This window comes from Conger conger, chromosome 17 (genome assembly GCF_963514075.1).
Source record: "Conger conger chromosome 17, fConCon1.1, whole genome shotgun sequence".
Lineage (NCBI taxonomy): Eukaryota > Metazoa > Chordata > Actinopteri > Anguilliformes > Congridae > Conger > Conger conger.
In genome coordinates, this window is record NC_083776.1 from 26054834 (window position 1) to 26077129 (window position 22296).

The 22296-nt window shown below is 40.3% G+C and overlaps 1 protein-coding gene across 1 annotated transcript; it reads right to left on the bottom strand.

Annotated features, from left to right (window-relative positions):
* Window positions 1–3436: 3436 nt before the first annotated feature.
* LOC133116289 (insulin-like growth factor-binding protein complex acid labile subunit) lies at window positions 3437–4501 on the bottom strand. The gene has a single exon (XM_061225728.1). It carries the CDS (start codon window positions 4499–4501, stop codon window positions 3437–3439), a length of 1065 nt encoding a protein of 354 aa, XP_061081712.1.
* Between the last annotated feature and the right edge of the window lie 17795 nt (window positions 4502–22296).

Sequence of the window (22296 nt, forward strand, 5' to 3'; positions counted from 1 at the left end):
ATTTGGCTACATTTCTGTCCAAACTATTCATCCTTTGTTTGGCCAACAAACAAGGTCAAACATTCAACCTGGAAAGGGAGCTCAGAGTCCGTGGCGTGAGTCCGAGATTTTAAACCCGATGATAAGGGGAAATAGAAGGCGTGTGTTTTACAGTTTTTCCCAGTTCCCTTGATGGATTTTTAAAAAGGCTGTGAAGGTCATCATTGCTCACATCTTCAGATACCAATTTCTATGCTGGGAACAGAGGGGACCGTTCAACAGCCACCCCAATATGGGATATCCCCAGGACTGGTACCAGGTGACCTATTTGAGCCCACGGGTGACCTTCAGTGGCTTTTTCGAGAGCTGGAATCTTTGAACACATCACTTATAAGTTGCTCACTAGCCTCACTCTCACAAATCATTCTGCTCCTAATGCTCTCTGAAGCAAGTAACATCATATCTGAGGCTGTCAGCTCTGCTCCGCCGGCTTCTGCGCCTAAACCTTTAACTTTGACAGCTCATTAATGTGCCTTGCAGTTCTACATTCTGAAACTGGGTGATGATGACTCACCATGACCCAGGAATTCTGCTCTGCCTCGAGCCTTCTCCAGCTCTCTCGCAGACTGGCTTTGTATCTAAAACCGTCCAGAGAAGCACCCTGCTGAATGCCGACAGCCTTGAAACGTTTTGAGAAAATGCGTGCCAAAAGAGTTTTGGGCCTGAGGGAACCTGAATGGGGTACCTTCCCTGGGAGATGCTGTAGGCACATGCATCCTTTTGTATGAAATGTGTTTGTGATGCTGTAAGATGAAAATAATAGCTTTGTTTGAGGTTTCTGCAGGAGGACCATGTGGAGTAAATCAGTTTGATCTTCGCTAAGCCTTCACTCGGATTACTCCAGGCATAATTAAATGCCTTTGATGATGCTATCTGTGTGTGGGTGTGTGTGTGTTTGAATGTGCGTACATGTATGACTGATTGTGTGTTTGTTTCTTGTTCTTTATGTTGGAATGGGGGTCATAATATAAAGACAAAAACTGTAATATGCAACAGAGCATGTTTTGCGCTGTGTATTTTACAGTAATGGTTCGAAAATATGTAATAGTTAAACATACCAATCCGCATAATAAAAAAAGATTCAAACATCTGGAGAGGTTTTGAACTTGCCAGGAAAATGAAGTACATGTTGTCCCCACAAAATGGGGGAGGGTAGAGATTTTAGTTGGGTCACCAATTCTCAAAATCAACCAAAGTGCCATCCAATTATAATTTATTCACCCACATACATATAATGCCTTGTTTCAGTCCATAATGTAGGTATTGGTCTCGCTTGTGTAGTCCAAGGGGTGTCGGTTGGTTGGTTATATCGTTGCCACAACAAGCTTCCCATGTCCTGAAGCTCGCTGTGGCCCTGTTGTCTTTCCTGCTGCTGTTTACAGCCTGCGGTGGTTATAACTCCACCAGTCTGGAACTCTGAAAGCCTGGAGTCTCTCTAGGTCAGTGAAATCCTGAGAGAAGAGGAGAATGTCATCCAGATAAACCCACAGGATCTGAAGCTCAAAGTCACGCACAGTGGCCTGTATAATCTTTTGAAACATAGCAGGGCCTTAACAAACACCAAAGGGTGCCCCTAAATACTCAAACAGCCCAAAAGTGACTTTAATACAAGTCATCTGGATGCTACTCCATGGTAGTATTGGCAAGGCTTGCGCCACATACGGCATCTAAACGTTCATCAATGCAAGGAAAATGCTGCATGCACCATACATAATATCTAGTGCCTTTTGCTTTCCAGTAAGCAAAAATTCTTCAAGTGCACCTTTTCTCAAAGCAGAATACATAGAAAAGCAGTAAAATTCAACTACACATTCAGTTTTTAAACCACAGTAAATTTGTAAGGTGCAAGGGTAGTGAAATATATCCAAGTAAGATACTCACAAGGCCATGGGTTCAATCTTCGGTTAACAGCGACCCGTTCTGTTGGCTGGTATTCTGTAAATATTAAAAAGCATCTTCAATAGCAATGCCTCCATCTTATCCCATTCAATTCTATGCTTTGTCAGTGATGTTTTTGCATCATTATGAAATATTAATATAGCAAAGGATCATTACCCGGTTAATGTCTGGATGGTGACTGCAGTCTTTTGTGTTCCCACCAGGTTCCATGTTTCTGCACGTGGTACTCAACATGGTGTGCAGCTCCCATTTTAATCTCTAGCGCCACCCTGTGGAAATCTGACAGCACTGCATGCGCACTAACACTGGGCTGCACATGCTATGGCATATCTAATTGCAATGATTTGTTAATTTTTTTATTTTATTGTAAATAGGTATTTATGGTATTATATTTTGAATTACCGTGCCCTTCATAATGTTTGTGACAATGTTTGGCCGAAGATATATAGCACTCTAAAATGAGGGGAAGGGAGCGGTCATGTATAAAAAGTGCTGTAATTTCTACATGGTCAAACCAAAAGGTATTAAAATAAAATTTAAAAGTTAAAAATAAAAGCTGAAAAGAATAAAAGCTGAGAATCTACACTTTAACCCCTTGTGAACTGTTTGATTACAAACCTACATTTTGGTTTCACCACGTAGAAATGACACCACTTTTTATACTGAAGTTTGTAGAGCCCCAGTATTTAGGTGTCACATTTGGGGACCTGTGCTGAAAAGCCAAGTCACACTTTAGGATGCAAAGGGATTTCTATGGGACATAATATGTATGAAAAGATACGTGTATCTGAAACACGGAGCTGGTCACATATGAGGGCATTTATACCTGCAGTGATGTCATTATTCAATGAAAATAATTAAATACATCTTAAAATTGAGTCCTGTACCTCGGGCAGCTGTGTTTTGAAGAGCATTACAATATTATATATGATGCACTCATTACATATTTAATATACCACAAATACATATCCTGTTCCAAATTTTTAAAGACATGGTCCCCTCAGATTAGGTTGCCAGATTATGTTTACCATTACTTTGTTAGTTTTTTTTTTAATGGCAAGAGGTGCAATAACAATAACAATAACAATAACAATTTTGGAAGCTGCTTGTTTGCTTCTCTTACATGGCACACACATTGCTTTACACAATAAAAGTACAGGAGACACAATGCATGAAATAGGGAAAAAAAGAAGATAAATAAAGAAGAAAACAGACAAGTAAACAAACAAGTAAAACTATAATTTGTCTAAAATAATTACATACTGTAAGGTTTACAAAAAATAAATAAAATTAATTAATTTTTCAAAGTTTTAAAGTCAGATGAGTCAGAGGTCCCCATACAATCTGCCAGATGATTCCACAAAACTGGAGGACCATGCCTTGTTCCCTCTTGTTCGAAAATATAATCTTTTACTGAGGACCTAAAGGAGCATGGTGGGTTGTTTCCCTACGATTTATTTATTCCCGCGTTTCCTCATACCTCGCCGCAGAGCGCCCCCTAGCTCTGATAATTGTAAACCACACTGCTCTCCTCACACAAGTGCTTGCCCGTCTGCTTCTTCCTGGTCTTCTCTGCCATGACGACGGCGGCCACCACGGTGATGAGCACGGTGAGGGTGATGATGAGCACGGTGACGGTCTCGGCGACGCACAGCTCCGAGTCGACGGCGCTGAGGCGGTAGCCCCGCAGCTCGTCCGGCTCCCTGCAGCTCAGGTTGTGGTAGTCGTCCAGGAAGAGCCTCTGCACGCTGCGCAGCTTCCCGAACACCCGCTGCAGGTCGCAGTCGCACGACCAGGGGTTGTCCGCCAGCAGGACGTGCGTGCTGTAGCTGTGGATGCTGAGGAAGGTCTTGAAGCGCACGGCGCTCAGCCGGTTGCGGGCCAGGTCCAGCAGGGCCAGGCTGGTGAGCGGGGCGAAGACCCCGGCCTCGGTGCTGTTGATGCGGTTCCCCTGCAGGTGCAGCACCTCCAGGTACCGGAGCATGGAGAAGTCCCCGTTGGTCAGGGAGCCCAGGCGGTTGTCCTGCAGGTAAAGCTGCCGCAGCGACGTCATGTGCCCGAAGGCCCTGGGCCGGATGGAGCTGATGGCGTTGCCGCTCAGGTTGAGCCTCTGCAGGCTGTCCAGGTGCAGGAAGCCGTCCAGGCAGGTGAGCTGGTTCTCCCCGAGGAGAAGCTCCTTCAGGGAGCCCAGGCCCAGGGAGAAGCCCTCCCTCAGGGAGGAGACGCGGTTCCGGCTCAGGTCCAGCCTCTGGAGGCTCTCCAGAGGGGAGAAGACTCCTCCGGCCACATCGCTGATGTTGTTGTCGTTCAGGAGCAGCACCCTCAGCCTGCGCAGGGCCCGGAAGGTCCCCGCAGGGAGGCGGGACAGCCGGTTCCAGGACAGGTCCAAGTGCTCGGTGGAAGGGGGGATGTCACTGGGGATGTGGGTGAAGAGCACACTGGAGCAGTTGGTGAATTTGAACTCGCCCTGACAGTCACAATCTTTCTCACATACGCTGCTGCTGGTCTGGAGAGATGTGGAATGTGCCACTGCCAGCAGAAGCAGTGTGCTAAAGTACGGCATTGTCTCCTCTTTCAATAAGACATTACAACACAAAAACAGAAACATAATTGAAATGATTACAGGGGAAATATTGTACTGCAAGTAAGTACAACATAATTAAAATTAAGTGAATGCATTTTTATAAGCCTGAAAATGATAAAATATGTTGAAACACTTCTTCAGTGATACACAGAGGTATTAGTGGAATGAGTTTCAAGGCAGATTATTTTTTCAGGTAAAATTCCTGCTGCTTAAAGATTATTCTGGATATGAAAGATTTTGTCAGCAAAAATGTGTCAAATGTATATATATATAATTATTAACATTTATGTTTACATGGTAGGCTGACTGTATATGTATACATTGCTGGTTGAGCGCAGTGATCCACGCACCTTCTGAAGGTAGAGCCAGATCTGGCTCAAACTGCGCTCACTCACATAACAAGCTGCGGAAGACTGAAGGATACATGCGTGCTCAGCGGTAGTTCCAACCATCTATCTTCTCCAAAAACGATGTCTCTCATTTTTAAAATTTCTTTCCCGCACATGCATTTCAAATACACATGATACCTCATGTAAATAACACCGCTTCAGAGTTGCTTTAAGGTGTATTTCTTCACTTTGAAGGAGGTAGGCTACTGACTCCTATAGGCTTCCAGTCTTTATGCTAAGCTAACATGTTATGCTAACATGGAAACCGAGCCAGTGAATGCACAAAAATTTAAATGAAATCGAACATCTCGTCTGGGTAAGTCAGAAAAAAAGTTATATTTCCCAAAATGTTTAACCAAAAACCTATACCAATATATGTACGTCACTGACCCATGTAGACTCTAATTGATAACATACACACCATTCACAAACACCATTAGCATCCGCACAAAATGAAATTAAAGACGGAAACTGGCTTGCGTACTCTGTCGGAGGGAAGAGTGAAGTGAGAAGTTCACTGGTACCTGTGTGAGGCACAGCAGCTGTGAACGCTAAAGAAAGTCGCAGGTGGAAAGCAGAGCGATGCAGCTGTTGCCTGGGGGATGGCCTATTGTGCCAGGGGTGTGTGCTGACAGCACAATGAATGGGGAAGAGGGCGGGGCCATCAATAATTCACACCCCTACTGGAACAGGGAATGGGACAGGGGGGTTAACATCTACTGTGGATGACCTTGCTGCACCACAATATGTACAGTTACATTTCAAAGTGACAGCTAAGCAGGCAATATAAACAAATCCTTCATTAGACACACACTCACTGCAGAAAATGTTTTTTTTTTTATCATAGCTACCAACTGTATGGCTTTGAATAAATCTAGTTAGTTAAGCATCATTTGGTATGGATCAATTAATTTATTCTCATAATTTCATCATTAACTGGCCAAATTTTAATTGTGAAATAAAATGTTTCCTATCACTTCTTGAAGTTAATTGTGCAATAGGGTTTGCAAAGACCTGATTAATGCTTTTGTATGTTGTCTAGCTCATAAGGGTTTAAATCTGTACAACAATTCAATTTGATCTGATCCTTTAGAAAACAATTCAATGCATCATGAAATCTTTCATTTCACCACAGTTCGATTTGATTGAGTTATTTTGATATGAATCAAAATACACTGAATAAACAAACAACGAATGGATCAATTAATGTACTCAGTATTAGTGGGATATAGAGAATTACTATGATACACTAAACTCAAAGTTCTGAGCACATTTATTTTCAAGAAGTGCCATATTTAAGCTCCTTATTGAAATTGTTATTTGATTCAATTATGATTGATTCAAACATTCCAGATCAGTGCAGCTGAATTGAGATTTGTGGGGCAGGCACTAACAGTACCACTCAACACTGTTAGTGGGGTGGGCCTGTTATTTGAAACAGAACCCATTTTATCATGATGATACATTTAGTGAGCACTTTATTAGGTATTTATTAGGCTTATTTTAGTAATTTGACTTTACTGTAGCCTATTTACTTCGAGGTTTCACTGTGTTGTGTGTTCAGATATGCTGATTGTTGTAATGCATGGTTTTAATGCATTTGCATTGCTGTCACCTTCCTGTCAGCTTTGATCAGTCTGCAGTCCTTCTCCTCTGACCTCTTATTAGCAACTTATTGGCAATTTCTCCCCCATTCTGACATTTGGTCTGAAAAACAGCTGAGCCTCTTGACCATGTCTGCATGGTTTTAGGCATTTAGTTACTGCCAATCAGTTGCTGATTATATATTTGCATTAACAAGCTGGTGTACAGGTCTACCTAATAAAGTGGGTCACTCAGTGTATGTAACTGTTCAAATAACCACATTTAAACAGTATTTAAACAAATGCAATATAAAGAATATATATTAAAAAAACATTTACAAAGCATATTCCTGCTCTCCAGGAAACCAGCAAAAATGAACTAAAAACAAGTACTTCAAACAACAAAAAAAGAAAAAGCAATTTTGAATAGATCTCCAAGCAAATAACAGTGAGGATTAAGATTAAATGGGAATGACAATAACGGCACATACCTTTGCTGGCCCTCGCTGGGGTTTGCTGATATCTGTAAAGGCAGGACCCGGACTGAGGGTGTGCGGCGGGATTAAACATCAGGAGATGAGTGTTCACGGGTCGCAGGCTGCTGTGTAAATCCAGCAGATTAGCGGAAGCTCCTATAAAGCGGGCCAGCCTATATTTATGGATGTAGTACACATACGTAAAGCACACTCTGTTCCTGTGCCATCACTCAAGAGGGATTAGAACAGAGACCACTCCTCTGCAGGAAGTAATTCACATCACACAATAACTGCAGCTGGCAGCATGAGACAAAACAAACCTGCTGCTCAGTTTGTACTGTTGAAGGTTCTGAAGCCGAGGGATTTCTCAACTGGGAGTAAGGGGCGGCAAACACCAGGCTGCACGCTGATTCTTCCCTTCAGTACAACATGTTACTCCTTCAGTAGAATCTCAACCGGCCAGAAATTTAAATATGACTTAATCCTTTCCACTTTGAAGGGGAATTTCCACCACAAGTTTGTGCTCAAACTTGATTATAAAATATGGTAAAGATATCGACAGGCATTGAAATTACACTTGAGTTTTCCCAAAACTGCACCCGAATGTCCTCAAGTGTCGAAACAAAGTGGTTGTGCAAGGCACTGCAGAAACGGGACGAGTGCAATCATTCTGCAGAAATCATGCAACTTTCATTTAACAGTTGTTTCTTATGCATAGACTGATTTGTGCAGAACACTTAGTGTGGATAGGCTATTTCAGTTTTGTTATTGTTTAATGTGCAATTTGTAGGCTATGTTTATGAAGCTGTGGGGGTTCTTATTTCCTGGACAGAGCATTTTACAACAATTGTCTTGCCTTTTTTTCATTGATGAAATGAAATGATATGACACTATACTGTATATATTATATTGTGCATATTTCCCCATAGAACAAGCTTGTATCTGCCACTTTCTCTGATTTTATAACAGAAATGCGGTGCAGCTTTTCCTACATCTGTCTTACTGGCATGATGTAGCTGCATATGCATATTGCCAAAAAATGAAAAATAAATAAAGAATACATGTATTTCATACATTTAAAGCATAATAAACTGTTTTGAATATTGAGCTGTGCTTTCTTTCATCATATATATGTGCTGCTGCATCAAGTGAATTAGTTGTAACAATAAATGTAGCATTGAACTAGAGTAAAAATTTACATTGGCCTGTATTGCTACATACACTCACTGAGCACTGTATTAGGTATCTTTTTTACATTTTTGGAAACAGGAAGTGACGCGTGTGTTTTAAACCGGAAGTTACATATTCCTAAACCGGAAGTGGCGTATATTTCTCAATTTCTCAAAGTCCAGGCTGGCCAATAGCCAGGATTGCAGGCTAGCCTATAGAATTTCTGAGATATTCAAGCCACCCTGTCTGCCACCGACAATCATTCCATGGTTAAAGTCACTTAGATCACTTTTTTTCCCCATTCTGATGTGTACATTACCTGAAGCTCCTGACCCGTATCTACATGATTGTATGTATTGCACTGCTGCCACACAATTGGCTGATTAGATAATCACATGAATAAGTAATGTGTAATAAAGTAAACATGTTCAAAACAAAGTGCTCAGTGAATGTATATGCTACATTATGAATAACAATAAGACATGTCAAAGGAATTCTGAAAAGAAGATTAATAAAACAAAATGATCAAAAGGAAAAACATAAGTAAATAGAACCTTATAGTGTGTGTTTGAGGTAGATTAGGGCAGTGGTTCCCAACCTTGGTCCTGTTTATGCTGGTTTTTGTTCCAAACAAAGTTGCAATCCCTGTTACTTTATTTAGAGGAATTATTTACCCGCTTAAGACATATGTCGGAGATGGCTATGCGTGGCATGAAGAATACGCATCCTATGCTGTGCTTATTGTGCAATATTGCAAACAATTACATAAGAACACAATCAACTGATCCAATTAGGAGAATTAATAGGCTCCTAATTAAGTTGTTCAACACTTGTTTCAGTTTGATCATATTTTTCCTTAAATCTATTAAAACAATGCAGATTTGGCTCTCCCAAATTATTAGTATTAATACAGAATAATGAGCAGAACCTGGACATCAAATTGTTATCTTTCATGGAGTGCTCAGATATTTCTTATGTGATGTGGCTTAAGAGGGTTAATAAATCCTCTAGGCATGAAAAGCTTCAAGCTAAGAAAAATATTTTAAAAAGAAGCATAAAGAAAATAAATGAAGAATAAAAATTCTGTGCTTGGAATGAAAACCGTCATACTAAGCATCGTGAGTGGTAACCACTGTATTAGGGTATGTAGTCTCAAATTTCTCAAAATCATTTTACCTGGTTATTTAGAATTTTTCATATTGAAGGAAAAAGTGCATCTCTGTCTGGACCTGAAGGTTGGGTAATTTCAGGACCAGCTGACAGAGTTGCAATTAGTGCAGTGAGCCTAATTCTGGCCCGCTTGAATTTGTTGGGGATTTTCGATATAGGCTATTTCAACAGAATTAAGCAAATAGGGTCTTTATTGGCTGTTTATCCCATATAGTGTACTCAAGTTTACTGAGTGGACTCCATGCTTCACACCCATATTGTGCAATAGGCAAGATCACACTGTCAAAAATCGTGCACCAAAATGTAACGGGAATTTCAAGTCCATGGACTGACTGAATAATTGTGCTTATATTATGCTAATTTTTATCTTCTGGGCTAAATCATGAAGTAAGTTTCCCCTTCCAAACAGAAACACAAACATGTAGTAGCTTTTTTTACTTCCTTTACTACCTCTTTACTACCTTTTAGGAAAAGTCATGGAAAGAGGAGCATATTGCATTTACTGTATTGGAGAAATTTGAATGTTAAAGACACACTGAACAGAAGTTAGAGCAGCACTAGCTTCCACGATGTGACGTATACGTGAGTGAAATGGCTCTTTCGGGGGGAATTGTTGGAGGGTGGGGAGTTGATCTGACTGCCGTTAAATGAGGAGGGGGAAACAGAGCTGTAGCCTTCGGCTCTGGGGGGAAGAATACGCGCCGCTGCATGAAAGGACATTGATTGGAGGGAAACAGAAAATTTACATTCATTTAATCGAAATACATGCCCACTGGTACACAATAACGCCAAATCTTGTAAAATCTTGTTTTCCAGGAAGTTGATGGGAAAAAAAAACGTTGGTGTGAATATACACAAGTATTCAAATGTTATAATGTTTCAAGACAATAGAGGAAAAAGTGCATTTTTATTTCATCATGTCTGTAAAGTCAAAAACGCCTGCTGGCCTTTCTAGTGTTAAACTGCCAGCCATTTTCAGCTTGAATTAAAACATTTGCTCAGAACACACTGATTAATGTAGTTACAGTTAATGCAGTACAGTTCTGGAGCTAAAATTTACACTGCAGATTTTCCTCTGGAAACCCTGCAGAAAACCCCAAAGAAGTCCACAGATTCCGCCTGGGCCTACTTATGTGTATAATAACCTTAATCTTATAACAAATCTAAAATACAAAAATGAGTATGAGGAACATTTTTCACTGACTATTCCTTTTATTATCAACAAAAAGAAGAATAAATTGTATCTTACTTCTTGAACAATGAACAAGGACATAACATATATTCCAACAATGGGACCCTGACAGTCAGCCCAGTGTGACTGTGAAATAGAAGCATTTGAACAGAGATGATCAGCTCTTATTTGACAGTTAAGGAGGACATGTTCTAAATGTTCATCAGAGAGATTGTTTCATTTTGGAATAAGGATATTTCCCCCATGGCTGAACCTCACATGGGAAAATTGACTGTGGTAGTGACACAGCTATTTTGCTGGATACATTTAATAGATCACAAAGAAATGTGAGTGAACGTGTACTAGGTTATGGGCACATTCACCAAATTAGCATTGTTGTTTTATCGCATGATGCTGACATACATATTGAGAGCTACAAAATAAGGTTTTTCTTGCCAATATTGAACAAATACTTTGGCTGTAATGTTTAATAAAATAGTATGCTTTCACAAACAGCAGCTTTGAGAAATCAGCCTTTTTTTAATTTTGCATTGATTCTCAGCACAATCCACTTTTAGAAAAGTAATACTTTATATGGTTACATTTGGATTGTGCTTTACTCTATCAGTAAGTTCATTTTGAATGTGTAGTACTGAAATTTTAATTAATTAATGCATCCAAGTGAAGAAATATATATGTGAGTTTTCAACACATACCTTTTAAATTCAAGAAAGCATAAGAAATGGAAAAGTATTTAGTATAAAAGCATTCAGAACAGTGTGTGTGTTGGGGGGGGGGGGGCTCTGCATGCTGCTCACTAGGGGGCAGTACAGCTCCATGAGTTCTGTCCCTTTCTGGATCGGAGTGGGCTGTTCAGTAATGCATCCACAGGCACTTTATCCGGGTAGCCTCTGCTCATCTTTTACCTCCTTTTCTCTCCAGTCTGGAATGCCCAATCATGTGTTTCAGCAGTCAGTGCCGCAGCCTCTGCTCTTGTTTCGGAAGACGAGAAAGCGCTCTCCTCTGAAGCATGTGATGTCGGCCGCTGTTTCCTATCTCAGCACGGTTTGTGAGTCGGGCTCATACAAGAACACTCTTGTGCAGCTTAACAGGCAGATTTGTGGGTCCCCAATCAACCAGCAGGGGTCACTGGTGAGTGGCTGTGGAAATTCCAGACTAGGTTGTTAGAAAGCTCAAGGAGCAAAAAGGTTTTGAAAAGCTTTTAACCTTCCTAGGATCACTGTTAAGTGGTTTCTAATAGAACGGAAAAATATGGCACAACCCAGAGCAAAGCAAGATCAGATCATCCTACCAAATTATTAACCAGGGCAATTGTCAGAGAAGTGATGAAGAGACCAGCTACAACACTAAAAGAGTGAAAGAAACAGTACATAACATTGAGCATTTCACAGATTTGTTGCCCAGAACACTTATGGAAAGCCAAAATTAAGACTTGACTGAATCTGAGACATCTGGCAAATGATTATGTGGTCCAATGAGACTGAATGCAAACACCAGCCCTAACATCAGGCAGGGTGGACGGAGCCAAATACAGGTAAATCATTGAGGAGGACCTTCTGTCCAAAAGACTGGCAAAAGGCAAAGGTGCTCTTAAAGGAAAACAAACAAAGCGCCCAGCAAAAACTGCAAAGCCATTGCTTTAAAACCAGAAGTTCATGGCCCAACCAAGGTTTAGGCTTAAATCCCATCAAAAATCCATGGTACAATTAAATCTTCGATATGTGCAAAGGTCATACAGATGCACACTGGAAAACTCAGAGTTGTAATTCATGCCAAACTTCAGTTTACAATGTATTGACTCTGGAGGGGTTAAAACATGTGAGAGTTTGTAAGATTTACATTTTTTAAAAACATTCAAATATTTAGTTTCAAATATTTTAGCATCATGGATTTAATTTATGTTAATCAAAGGGAAATATGGTGCAGTCCGTATGTATTTGGCAATTTCTATTTTTTGGTTCTGTAGTCCGGCACATTGGATTTGAAATGAAGCAATAAATGTAAACTTAAAGGGTTAAATTTGAGGTTATTTACATCCACATCAGGTGATGCGATTGCAATGAGACTGGTAGGCCAAGGAAGACCTCTACAGTTGATGACCGAAGAATTCTCATAATGAAGATCTGTCCTACAGATCAGAAACGATCTTCAGGAGGCAGGTGTCGATGTGCCAAATATGCTGAAACCAATGAAATATGTGTGTAAAAATAAATGCAAAAAAGCCCCACAGGGAAAATGATAATCCGCAGACATGAAAAACCGGCTAAATCAACCGATTTTAAAATTGTGATTTTTTTTTTTAACTGGAATTAATAGGAGATGGGCCAAATATGATGAAGCCAATCAAATATGTGCAAGAAAGTATAAAAAATAGAAAAAATGCCCCACCAGGAATCAGGGAAAATGATAAGCCGCAGACATGAAAAACTGGCCAAATCGACCGATTTTAATATTGTGATTTTTTTTTCTGAATTGAATAGAAAATGGGCCAAATATGATAAAACCAATAAAATATGAGCAAGAAAGTGTAAAATAAATTTGAAAAAATGCCCCAGTAGGAATCAGGGAAAATGATAAGCCGCGGATGTGAAAAACCAGCCAAATCGACCGATTTTAATATTGTGAGTAACACAATATAAAAAAATAAAATAGTAAAAACGCCCCAGCGGGAATCAGGGAAAATGATAAGCTGTGGACCTGAAAAACCGGCCAAATCGACTGTATAAAAAGGGATGAGATTCCAATATGGATGTAAATACCCTAAAATTAAAGGGGACAGTCTGCACTCTACCCGCACGTTTATAGTTTCATTTCAAATCCAATGTGCCGGACTACAGAGCCAAAAGAACAGAAATTCTAGCAACTGTCCAAATGCATACGGACTGCATCAATTTATAGATTAAAATTTTAATATGTACCAAGATAAACTGTGAAAAGTAGATGAATATTTTCTGAAGGCATTTTATACAGTATTTAGACATTCTTGAATTGGTAATGTTTCTGCAAAAACATCATTAGTATGTGAGCATTGCTGAAATAATATCTGAGCATGATCAGTAGAGAATTTTTGCCCTGCTAAGAAAGAGTGGTGTCGGTTGTGTCAGTGCAAGATTATGTACAGGTAATGTAATCCCCTGCAGGTTCATCTGAAATTTAATTTAAAAGTTTCTGAAGTGGAACAAATGGCATGGCATCTGGTGAGGAGGCTGGGGACAGAGCCTCTCATAATTATTCATCAATATCCATTTAAACCTTATTCATTAATACCGTTTAATCCTTATTCATTAATATCCTGTTTAATCCTTTAGCTGGGGGACTTTTGAGACCCCTTGTTTTGGATAAACATTTAGTCCCTGTCTCTGGCAGGTGTGGCTGAGACTGGGATCTCTGGGTCTCGGAGGTGCGGGATAGTCATCGTCTCCTCTGCATCCACTACTAAGAGCAGGAATGCCAGTAGCCTGATTGATTTGGACCTGATGGCTGAGGGGTTGTGTACGTCCATGTGAATGTGTGTGTGTGTGTGTGTGTGTGTGTGTATGAAAAAGAGAGAGATTGTTAATTATGTTAGTTCAAGTTCAGCGAGTGTTTGTTTTGACTTACTGATTTGACTGTGTATCAAATTAATTCCAGTGAACTGTTGGGGACTTGTCTCACCTGATTCCATAAACGTATCCCTGAAATTGCTCCACAAAACACTTTACTCTATACAGCAAATAGAAATGCATAAACCCTTAATGCAGCATGTGTAAAGCCTCAGGCACACAAAAACCATTCTCCTGGTCTGTGTTTCACAGGAAACGCACACTGCTGCTATATGTGTACTTCCTGTGAGTCTCATGAGCTCCCAGCAGGTATTAAATAATACAATGACCAAGGACACACCTTTTCATTTCTTTTGTGCTTTCTGAAAGACGCATTAGGTCATTACATGACATTACATTACATTAATGGAATTTGGCAGATGCTTTTATCCAGAGCGACATACAGTTGATTAGACTAAGCAGGAGACAATCCTGCCCTGGAGCAATGCAGGGTTAAGGGCCTTGCTCAAGGGCCCAACTGCTGTGTGGATCTTATTGTGGCTACACCGGGGATCAAACCACCGACCTTGCGGGTCCCAGTCATGTACCTTAATCACAGGCGCTCATTAGGTTAGACTGAAGGAGTGTGTAATACATGCCGCTGCCAGTGGCCAGCATGGATGGGGCCGTGGGGGGGACACAAATTGGACAACGGAAATACAGAAAGACAGTTAGCCTTGAGTTAGCCATCAAGGTTTTTCATAGTGCTTCAAATGGAGTAAATCCGTTCCTCCATGAATGTTGGCTTAATCACTATAAGGCTGAGCTGGAACTGGTTGCTATGCATCTGGCAAAAGTAAAGACGCCTGATAATTTAACAGAACAGGATACATTACTTCTGGGCAACCTGTTTCAGAAGGATAATTATTTGCATTAGCGATCATTTAAATTAAGTTCTTCCGAAGTCTGCACCTTTGAGCAGGGAATGAAGAGTCTTTAAATAAACCATCATCTGAAGTGCGTTCTTATCAGGCAAAACACATCCACATCTGATATTCATTTTCTACATTTTTTCAAATTCTTTGTTTTCTTTAGCAATTCTCATTGAACACAAAGCAAAAAGAAAAAAGTAGGAAATAGTTTGTAAATGTGTAACCTGTTATTTATCAGAGATCACTGAAGACGAATGTGCAGATCAGCACAGACTTCAATGATCCCAAACTCCCAATCCTCATTAACTGGCAAATAAATCCGAAATATTTTGAGGTACAATCTGCCAGGTGTTATTACTGGGTTTTTAAATATGGGATCATGTATGTAATGTAATGTAATGTTATGTACGTATGCATATATGTATATATGTACGTTGTAGTAGTAGTAGTAGTAGTAGTAATAATAATAATCTTCATCACAATAATTTTATATAGAGTATGTATAATATCCATTTTAATAATATATAACCACAATGTGGAACCCCCCTCCCTCTATTTTGTTGTTGTGATATTCATTATAATTAAATGTATGCACAGTAACATTTTAAGGCTGACCCAAATCAATATACTCCAGTATCACTAGAAGTTACAGCAAAATATTTTTTGAGCCATATCTCACATGCCCCTGCCCCCCACCCGCTGTGTTCCTCTCAGGACACCGTACTCTTACCTCCACATGTCTCTGTGCTGTCACCCAACCAAGCTCCTGAAACAAAGAGTTATGATACATCCTACATCCTCTGTGTCAATGGTGTCAAATAGGGATGCACAAACCTGAAATCAATGTGCTTGTGACAGACTATACATTTACATTTACATTTCAGTCATTTGGCAGACGCTTTTAATCCAACGCGAGCTTTTAATCCACATCTATACTGAAAGATGTGTCAGTTAAGCCAGTCTACAGAGCTCAACAGATCATGCTGTGCAAATGTCCTTTCTCCATCGTGTCATCTGAGAAATAAGATCTGAGACGTACAGTATATTAACATATTCCTCTTAACCGGTCCCTGTCCCAGACTCTGTGCTGTGTTGAATTGGTGGTATCCTCAGCACTCTGATATGACAACTTTCAAGGAAAAGCTGCTGCAAGCTGTAAAAGTCACTGGTGACATAACTACTGCATTGAGACGATTCTCTCATCAAGAGCGGCTCGTACAGATTTTCACATAGGAACCAGCTGGATATTCACCGAAACATTTCAGTTTAAGTAGAATAAGTACCTTGCTCGAAGGCACAGCGCCGGTGCCCCAGCTGAAAATTGAACACACAACCATTCAGTTACAAGCCCAGCTCCCTTAACCACTGTGCTACATAGCTACCCTGGGTGATCTACGTGTGTGTGAGAGCACTGCACCCAGCCGGGCTGCACTGTTTCACACGGGCCGCACAGCGGGAACGTAAGAGGCTCAAACGGCAGATCCAAAATGGGGGATGAAAGGAGTAAAAGACGAAACGGATATTAGCGCGCCCTTCTCTGACAGATCCTTGTGTTTGTTGTTTTTTTGTTTTTTTTGTCTTGCTCATATTTATAGAAATAGACATTCATTATTCTCCATCTCCAGGCCCAGCTGTGAGAGGAAGTGTGACTGTGAAGCTTTTGCTATTTCTGCTCGTGATTTTGCTTCTGTTCTCAGTGTGAGATGATGTTGTGCTCCTGAGGAATATCAGAAGAGCTATTCAGCCACTCTTATCTGGCTTTGGTTTCACTGGATACAGAAACCCATATCAATCTCAACTGATCAAACACGAGCCTCTTAAAGGCAAATAGAGATATCAATGCATTTGATCTCATTCCAGTCTTCATAAAACAACACATGACTTTGATCAAATTGCAATTTTGAAGTATTGTAGCCCTTTAGACACCAGTAAAATTCCTGCGGATTACGGATCCATTTTAAAGTAAATATTTATTGTCACCATTATTACAATAAAATCCTTCTCACATATGATTATACATTTTGTTTGCAAAACATTTTGTTGAAAATTCCTGGTATCTGCATGAGTGACTTGAATTGGAAATATTTAAAATATGGAATTTCATGCCGGTCTAGTGCAGACAGCGTAATGAGAAACGTGTAGGTAAAGTGCAGGGAGTGTGTGGAACAGCCAGCCCCCAGAGACGCATGCTGATGTCCTGACCTTCCCCATCTGTGACTGTTAATCAAATATCCGATCAGATCGCCTAATCTGAGCCAAAACACAAATACCTCCCTGTGCTGGTTTTTACCTCTAATCTATGACTTTATGCACAATCTGTCACACAGTGGAAGCCAGGCTGGAAGCCTGGAAAATTAGGATCACCAGCAATGTCCTGTGTGCGTGCGTGCGTGCGTGCGTGCGTGCGTGCGTGCGTGCGTGCGTGCGTGCGTGCGTGCGTGCGTGCGTGCGTGCGTGCGTGCGTGCGTGCGTGCGTGCGTGCGTGCGTGCGTGCGTGCGTGCGTGCGTGCGTGCGTGCGTGCGTGCGTGCGTGCGTGCGTGCGTGCGTGCGTGCGTGCGTGCGTGCGTGCGTGCGTGCGTGCGTGCGTGCGTGCGTGCGTGCCTGCACATTTTAGTGTGGTTTGTGTGTGTTTGTGTCAGCTGAATGGAGCAGAGAAGCCTCAGTAATTTTTAGTGAGTGTGTCAGGAAGAGGGTTTGCAGGCAAAAGGGGCAAGGGAGGGGAAATGTAGTGGAGCCATAGAGCCCCTCACAATTTTTAAAAATAAATAATACATAAATAATGTGTTATTTAGCAGATGCTTTTATCCAAAGTGACTTCCGGTTGATTAGACTAAGCAGGGGAAAATCCCCCTGCAGCAATGCAGGGCCTTGTTCAAGGGCCCAACAGCTGTGCGGATCATATTGTGGCTACACCGGGGCTTGAACCACCAACCTTCCGGGTCTCAGTCATGTACCTTAGCCGCAAGGCTACAGGTTGCTCCATTTAATTATAATAATGTTTGAATAATAATAATAATTATGACAATCCCTATTTGTTAGATATGCATGATTTGGAAGAAAAGAAAAGGGTAGAAAACAGAAGAAAGAAAAAAACCCCTTCAGACACACACACACTCTCTCTCTCTCCCTTCACCATCTCACATTGCTCCTCAGGTGCAGATATAAATATTTCAAGAGCCATAGTGCGTTCTCATCAATCTAAGAGTCAGTTGTGATTACAGAAGACAAAGCGCAGATTTCCCTCTTAACGGACAGCGGGACTGAGCGAGCGGGCTGGGGGACACAGACACAGGCATCCAGTCGTGTGTGGCCGTAGCAGCCGTGAAATATTTTAATCATGGGAGATTTACAGAGCATAATGAATCCAAGGCAAGCGCAGTGTTAGAAAGCAGCTCTACAAGCCTCCCTCCCCAGAGCTCCTGGTCTGATGTTAGCCATATGCTAGCCCAATGTGAGCCTGCCATTGGTCTGATCCTGTAACACTAATTTACACACTGCCACACCATACCGGGACAAAAACTTTCATAAGGTTTGAATAATACCAGTATGAGTGCCAAGATGGTTGGAAACTAAGAATGATTGTATACAGAATTCCTCAGGTAAACCTATTGACACACGATACCATAGAGAAAGTGGATGAATTAACAAGACTAAGTACCTCATTCGGAGATATAGCAGCAGTGCCTGGTGCAGGATATGAGCCAGCAACACCCCCTCTGAGACACAAAGCTGCTTTAGCTCCCCTCCATTCACAGTAAAATATTCAAAGTTAAATCAACTCTGACAGAGATAGATTTTGCTGTGATAAAGTGTATTTTCATCTCTCCTGAACTCCCGGATAGAAACTCTGAGGATTAAATAAACACTGAATGCTGTGCTGTGCGCCCCATCCTCTCCCCGCTTCAAATCTGCAGCTGTGTCACAAAATACCCAACCATATAAAGGGATTTTTCCACAAATGATAAGCTCTGTCAATCCCTCTGGATGAAGATAGCACATAAATGGTGGTGTGAAGGTGTTGCCGGTACAGGTTGTGATGAGTCATCCACACGGCAGTGGCTGAAGGTGCTGGATTAAGTACTGAGGGGGCTATGATTAAGTTCATTTTGGCAGTGGGTGTCATGCAGGTGCCACTGTCTATTAGAGATACCCCCATTACTGTTTAGACAGCTTAATAGAGCCACCTGTGACTCACTGACAGGGAGCGAGGTGATATACTTTGCATATGACATTTGTGTGGTACATAAAATAACAGGCATTTTGTTTCTGGAAAAAATCTGACAATTACATGCACAGATATACTGTACACACACATTCTAGTACACACACACTCACAATATCAAAAAAACCTATTCTATAGATGGTTGCTTTGGGGGAGTAAGATCTGGATAGATAAGAGATGGGGCAGGTAGAATGTAAAAAAATGTAAGCATTGAGGCAATAAATGTGTCAAAATAAAAGTATATAGTTTTCCCATATGTTTGAATGTAAGATATAGATTATCTGTGTTGTTTATTATATGCTGCCAGTTTTCTTAATTTTTATCAAGGTTACTGACAGTAAATGGGGTAGATTTGGGGAGAGTGGGAGTAGGACGTGAATGGGGTAAATTTGGGGAGAGTAGGAGTAGGATGTGAATGGGGTAAATTTGGGGCAAGGGTAGCAAGACCCTCTGTGGTAGAGAGGCAGCCAGGAGGGGGAACATCTGAGCTGACGTAAACAACGATCTATCAGTTTCCATTTGGGAATCAATAATGAACCTGGCTGGCAAACACCCACACACAGCCCTGCTGCATAGAGGCCATGTTTAATGCATGACAGGCTGTTACAGCCCCCATAGAACAACCGTCACACCACACCCACCCCACCACAAGAAATAAATAACCCTCCACACACCAGCACAGAGAAGGATGCAATGAGAGGGCTCAGATACTAAATTCAATACACAAGAAGCACTGCTAGTTAAATATGGCACAGCACAACACAAAACATCTATGTACATAACACAAATTAGCAGAGCACTGCACTCTGGAGATGCTTTGACACTCTTACTTAGGTTTAAGTTTCAATCTGTGATGTGGTGTCAGTCTCATGCAACACCAAGTTCAATCCCACCACCATGTATTTGAGGTGCAAGACAATTATTTAATATGAAACATGGTCATATTAGTGAAATTGGATAACATGCATATGTGTGTGTTTTCTACACAGGGAAATTCTGGCAGACAGGTCGAGTGATTTATTGAGTGATAAATAATCATAATTTTTCCAGGTCCTTAGCGGCAGCAAATGCATTTTTCAAGCATTGCTGGCTTGTGCTTACTCAAAGGGCACATTCATCTGTTATGCACAATATAGGCTTCATTTTTTCATAAGGTTAGCGATCATTGGCATATTGATGTGGTATTAGCCAGTTCTTTCAGGCGTGCTGGCTTTGTGGACCCCAAAGGCACAGGAGAGTCAGTCAGCCTGCAGCCAATGGTGTACTTGGGATCCATAGACAATACATAATGTTTTTCCCTTTTGGTCAAGTCTTATGCATTTTTCTGATTTTCTACTTTTTTTCCTCATAAAAGGTTTTTTTCCTGATAAATGTCTTGAAACATGTTGGATTTCAAATGGATTTCATTTATTTCTTCACATTAAGCATATATATCTAAATCCTCATCCATTACCACTATAAAAGCACGTACATATTTTTTTTCTTTTTTGGACAAAAGTGTTTATGTATTTTTCAGATTTTCTGCTCAATTGTTTGTTTGTTTTTTTCCTCATAAATGACTTGAAACATGTTATATATGATTTATATAGAATCATTCCTCATTGATTTCAATAATGAAAACACAAACCTTAAGTTTTTCACTTTTGGGACCAAAGACTAGTCTTCAAAATGTTTCAGATTTTCTGCTAAATCGTTTTTTTCCAAATAAATGTATTGAAATGTATTTCATTACATTTTAAACATAAACCTATTTCTTTCATTTTTTGGATGAAAGACTACAGTCCTATTTTTCTGATCGTTATTTTCCTTATGAATGTATTGAAAGATTTAATTTAATTTATTTATTTGAATTATCTTGAACCATGTTGCATTCTATTTCTTTGTTGGTTTGAACAAGTTTTACCACATTCTCATCCATTTCAAACAAAAAAAAATATGACAAAAGAATATCTACAAATATATAAGAATATCTTTTTCATTTTTCATATTTTCTGCTAAATAGGTTTTTTCCCAAATAAATCTATTGAAAAATATTCATTTATTTCTTCATTTTAATAGTACATATATCTCACTACTCATCAATTTCAACCAAGAAAATACCTACTTAATTGTTTCACTTTTTGGATGAAAGAATAGAGTCTTATGTATTTTTCAGATTTTCTGCTCAATTGTTTGTTTTTTTCCTCATAAATGACTTGAAACATGTTGTATATCATTTATGTAGAATCATTCCGCATTAATTTCAACAACAAAAAAAACACCTTTTTTTCACTTTTGGGACGAAAGACTATTTTCACGGAGAAGTGCTGCGACGAGACATACACTATTACAGACACGCAACACAAACACCGCAAAACAACACTCTTTACATTTTTGCCGGCATCTGTAACTGTAAAGAAAAAAACGACAAACAGCGAGTGCATTTTTAAATGTTTATTGAGGGGTTTACCGTTTAAAACTTGGAAGAAATATGACGAATGAAGTTGCGTTTTCTATCGAACATACCCAGGTAGCAACTACCAAACAGGAAGTGGAGGGAACTAGGTGGTATTTCGAGAGGGGGGTTAGCGGAAGCTACCTCCTGTTTGTTGGTGTAAGGGGGGAATTTTAACAATACGAGTATTATTGCTTTAATTTCTGTTTAGTAGCCCTTGTTGTTCTTGTGTGTTCAGTTGTTTATTATTATTGTCATGGCCATGTTTGTTATGTTCGATTGGATCATTTTCTGTTTTGTTTTGTCAATTGATTTTCTTTTTGGTTCTTGGAAGGCGCCAGGTGGGAGGGGCTATGCCCATATAGCTCGAGGCATTTAGAGCTCCGGGAAGTTGAGTTGGTGGATTGAGTTTTGTTGAGCTGGAGTCGCTGTGTCGTGTACACTGCATTTTCAGTGTAAATTTATTTTTGTAAAAAAAATTTTCCTTCTTTTTTTTTCTTTTTTTTTGTTGTCACTAAATATTTCTGTACCGCCAGCATATAAATAAAATACACCATCAGCACCTCATCACCGCCATCCCTCGTCCTTCTTGTCCTCCATTCTCGGTGCACCCTAACAACTATAGTCTTATTTTTCAGATTTTTCACTAAAAACGTTTTTTCCTCATTTGTAGCTTGAACCATG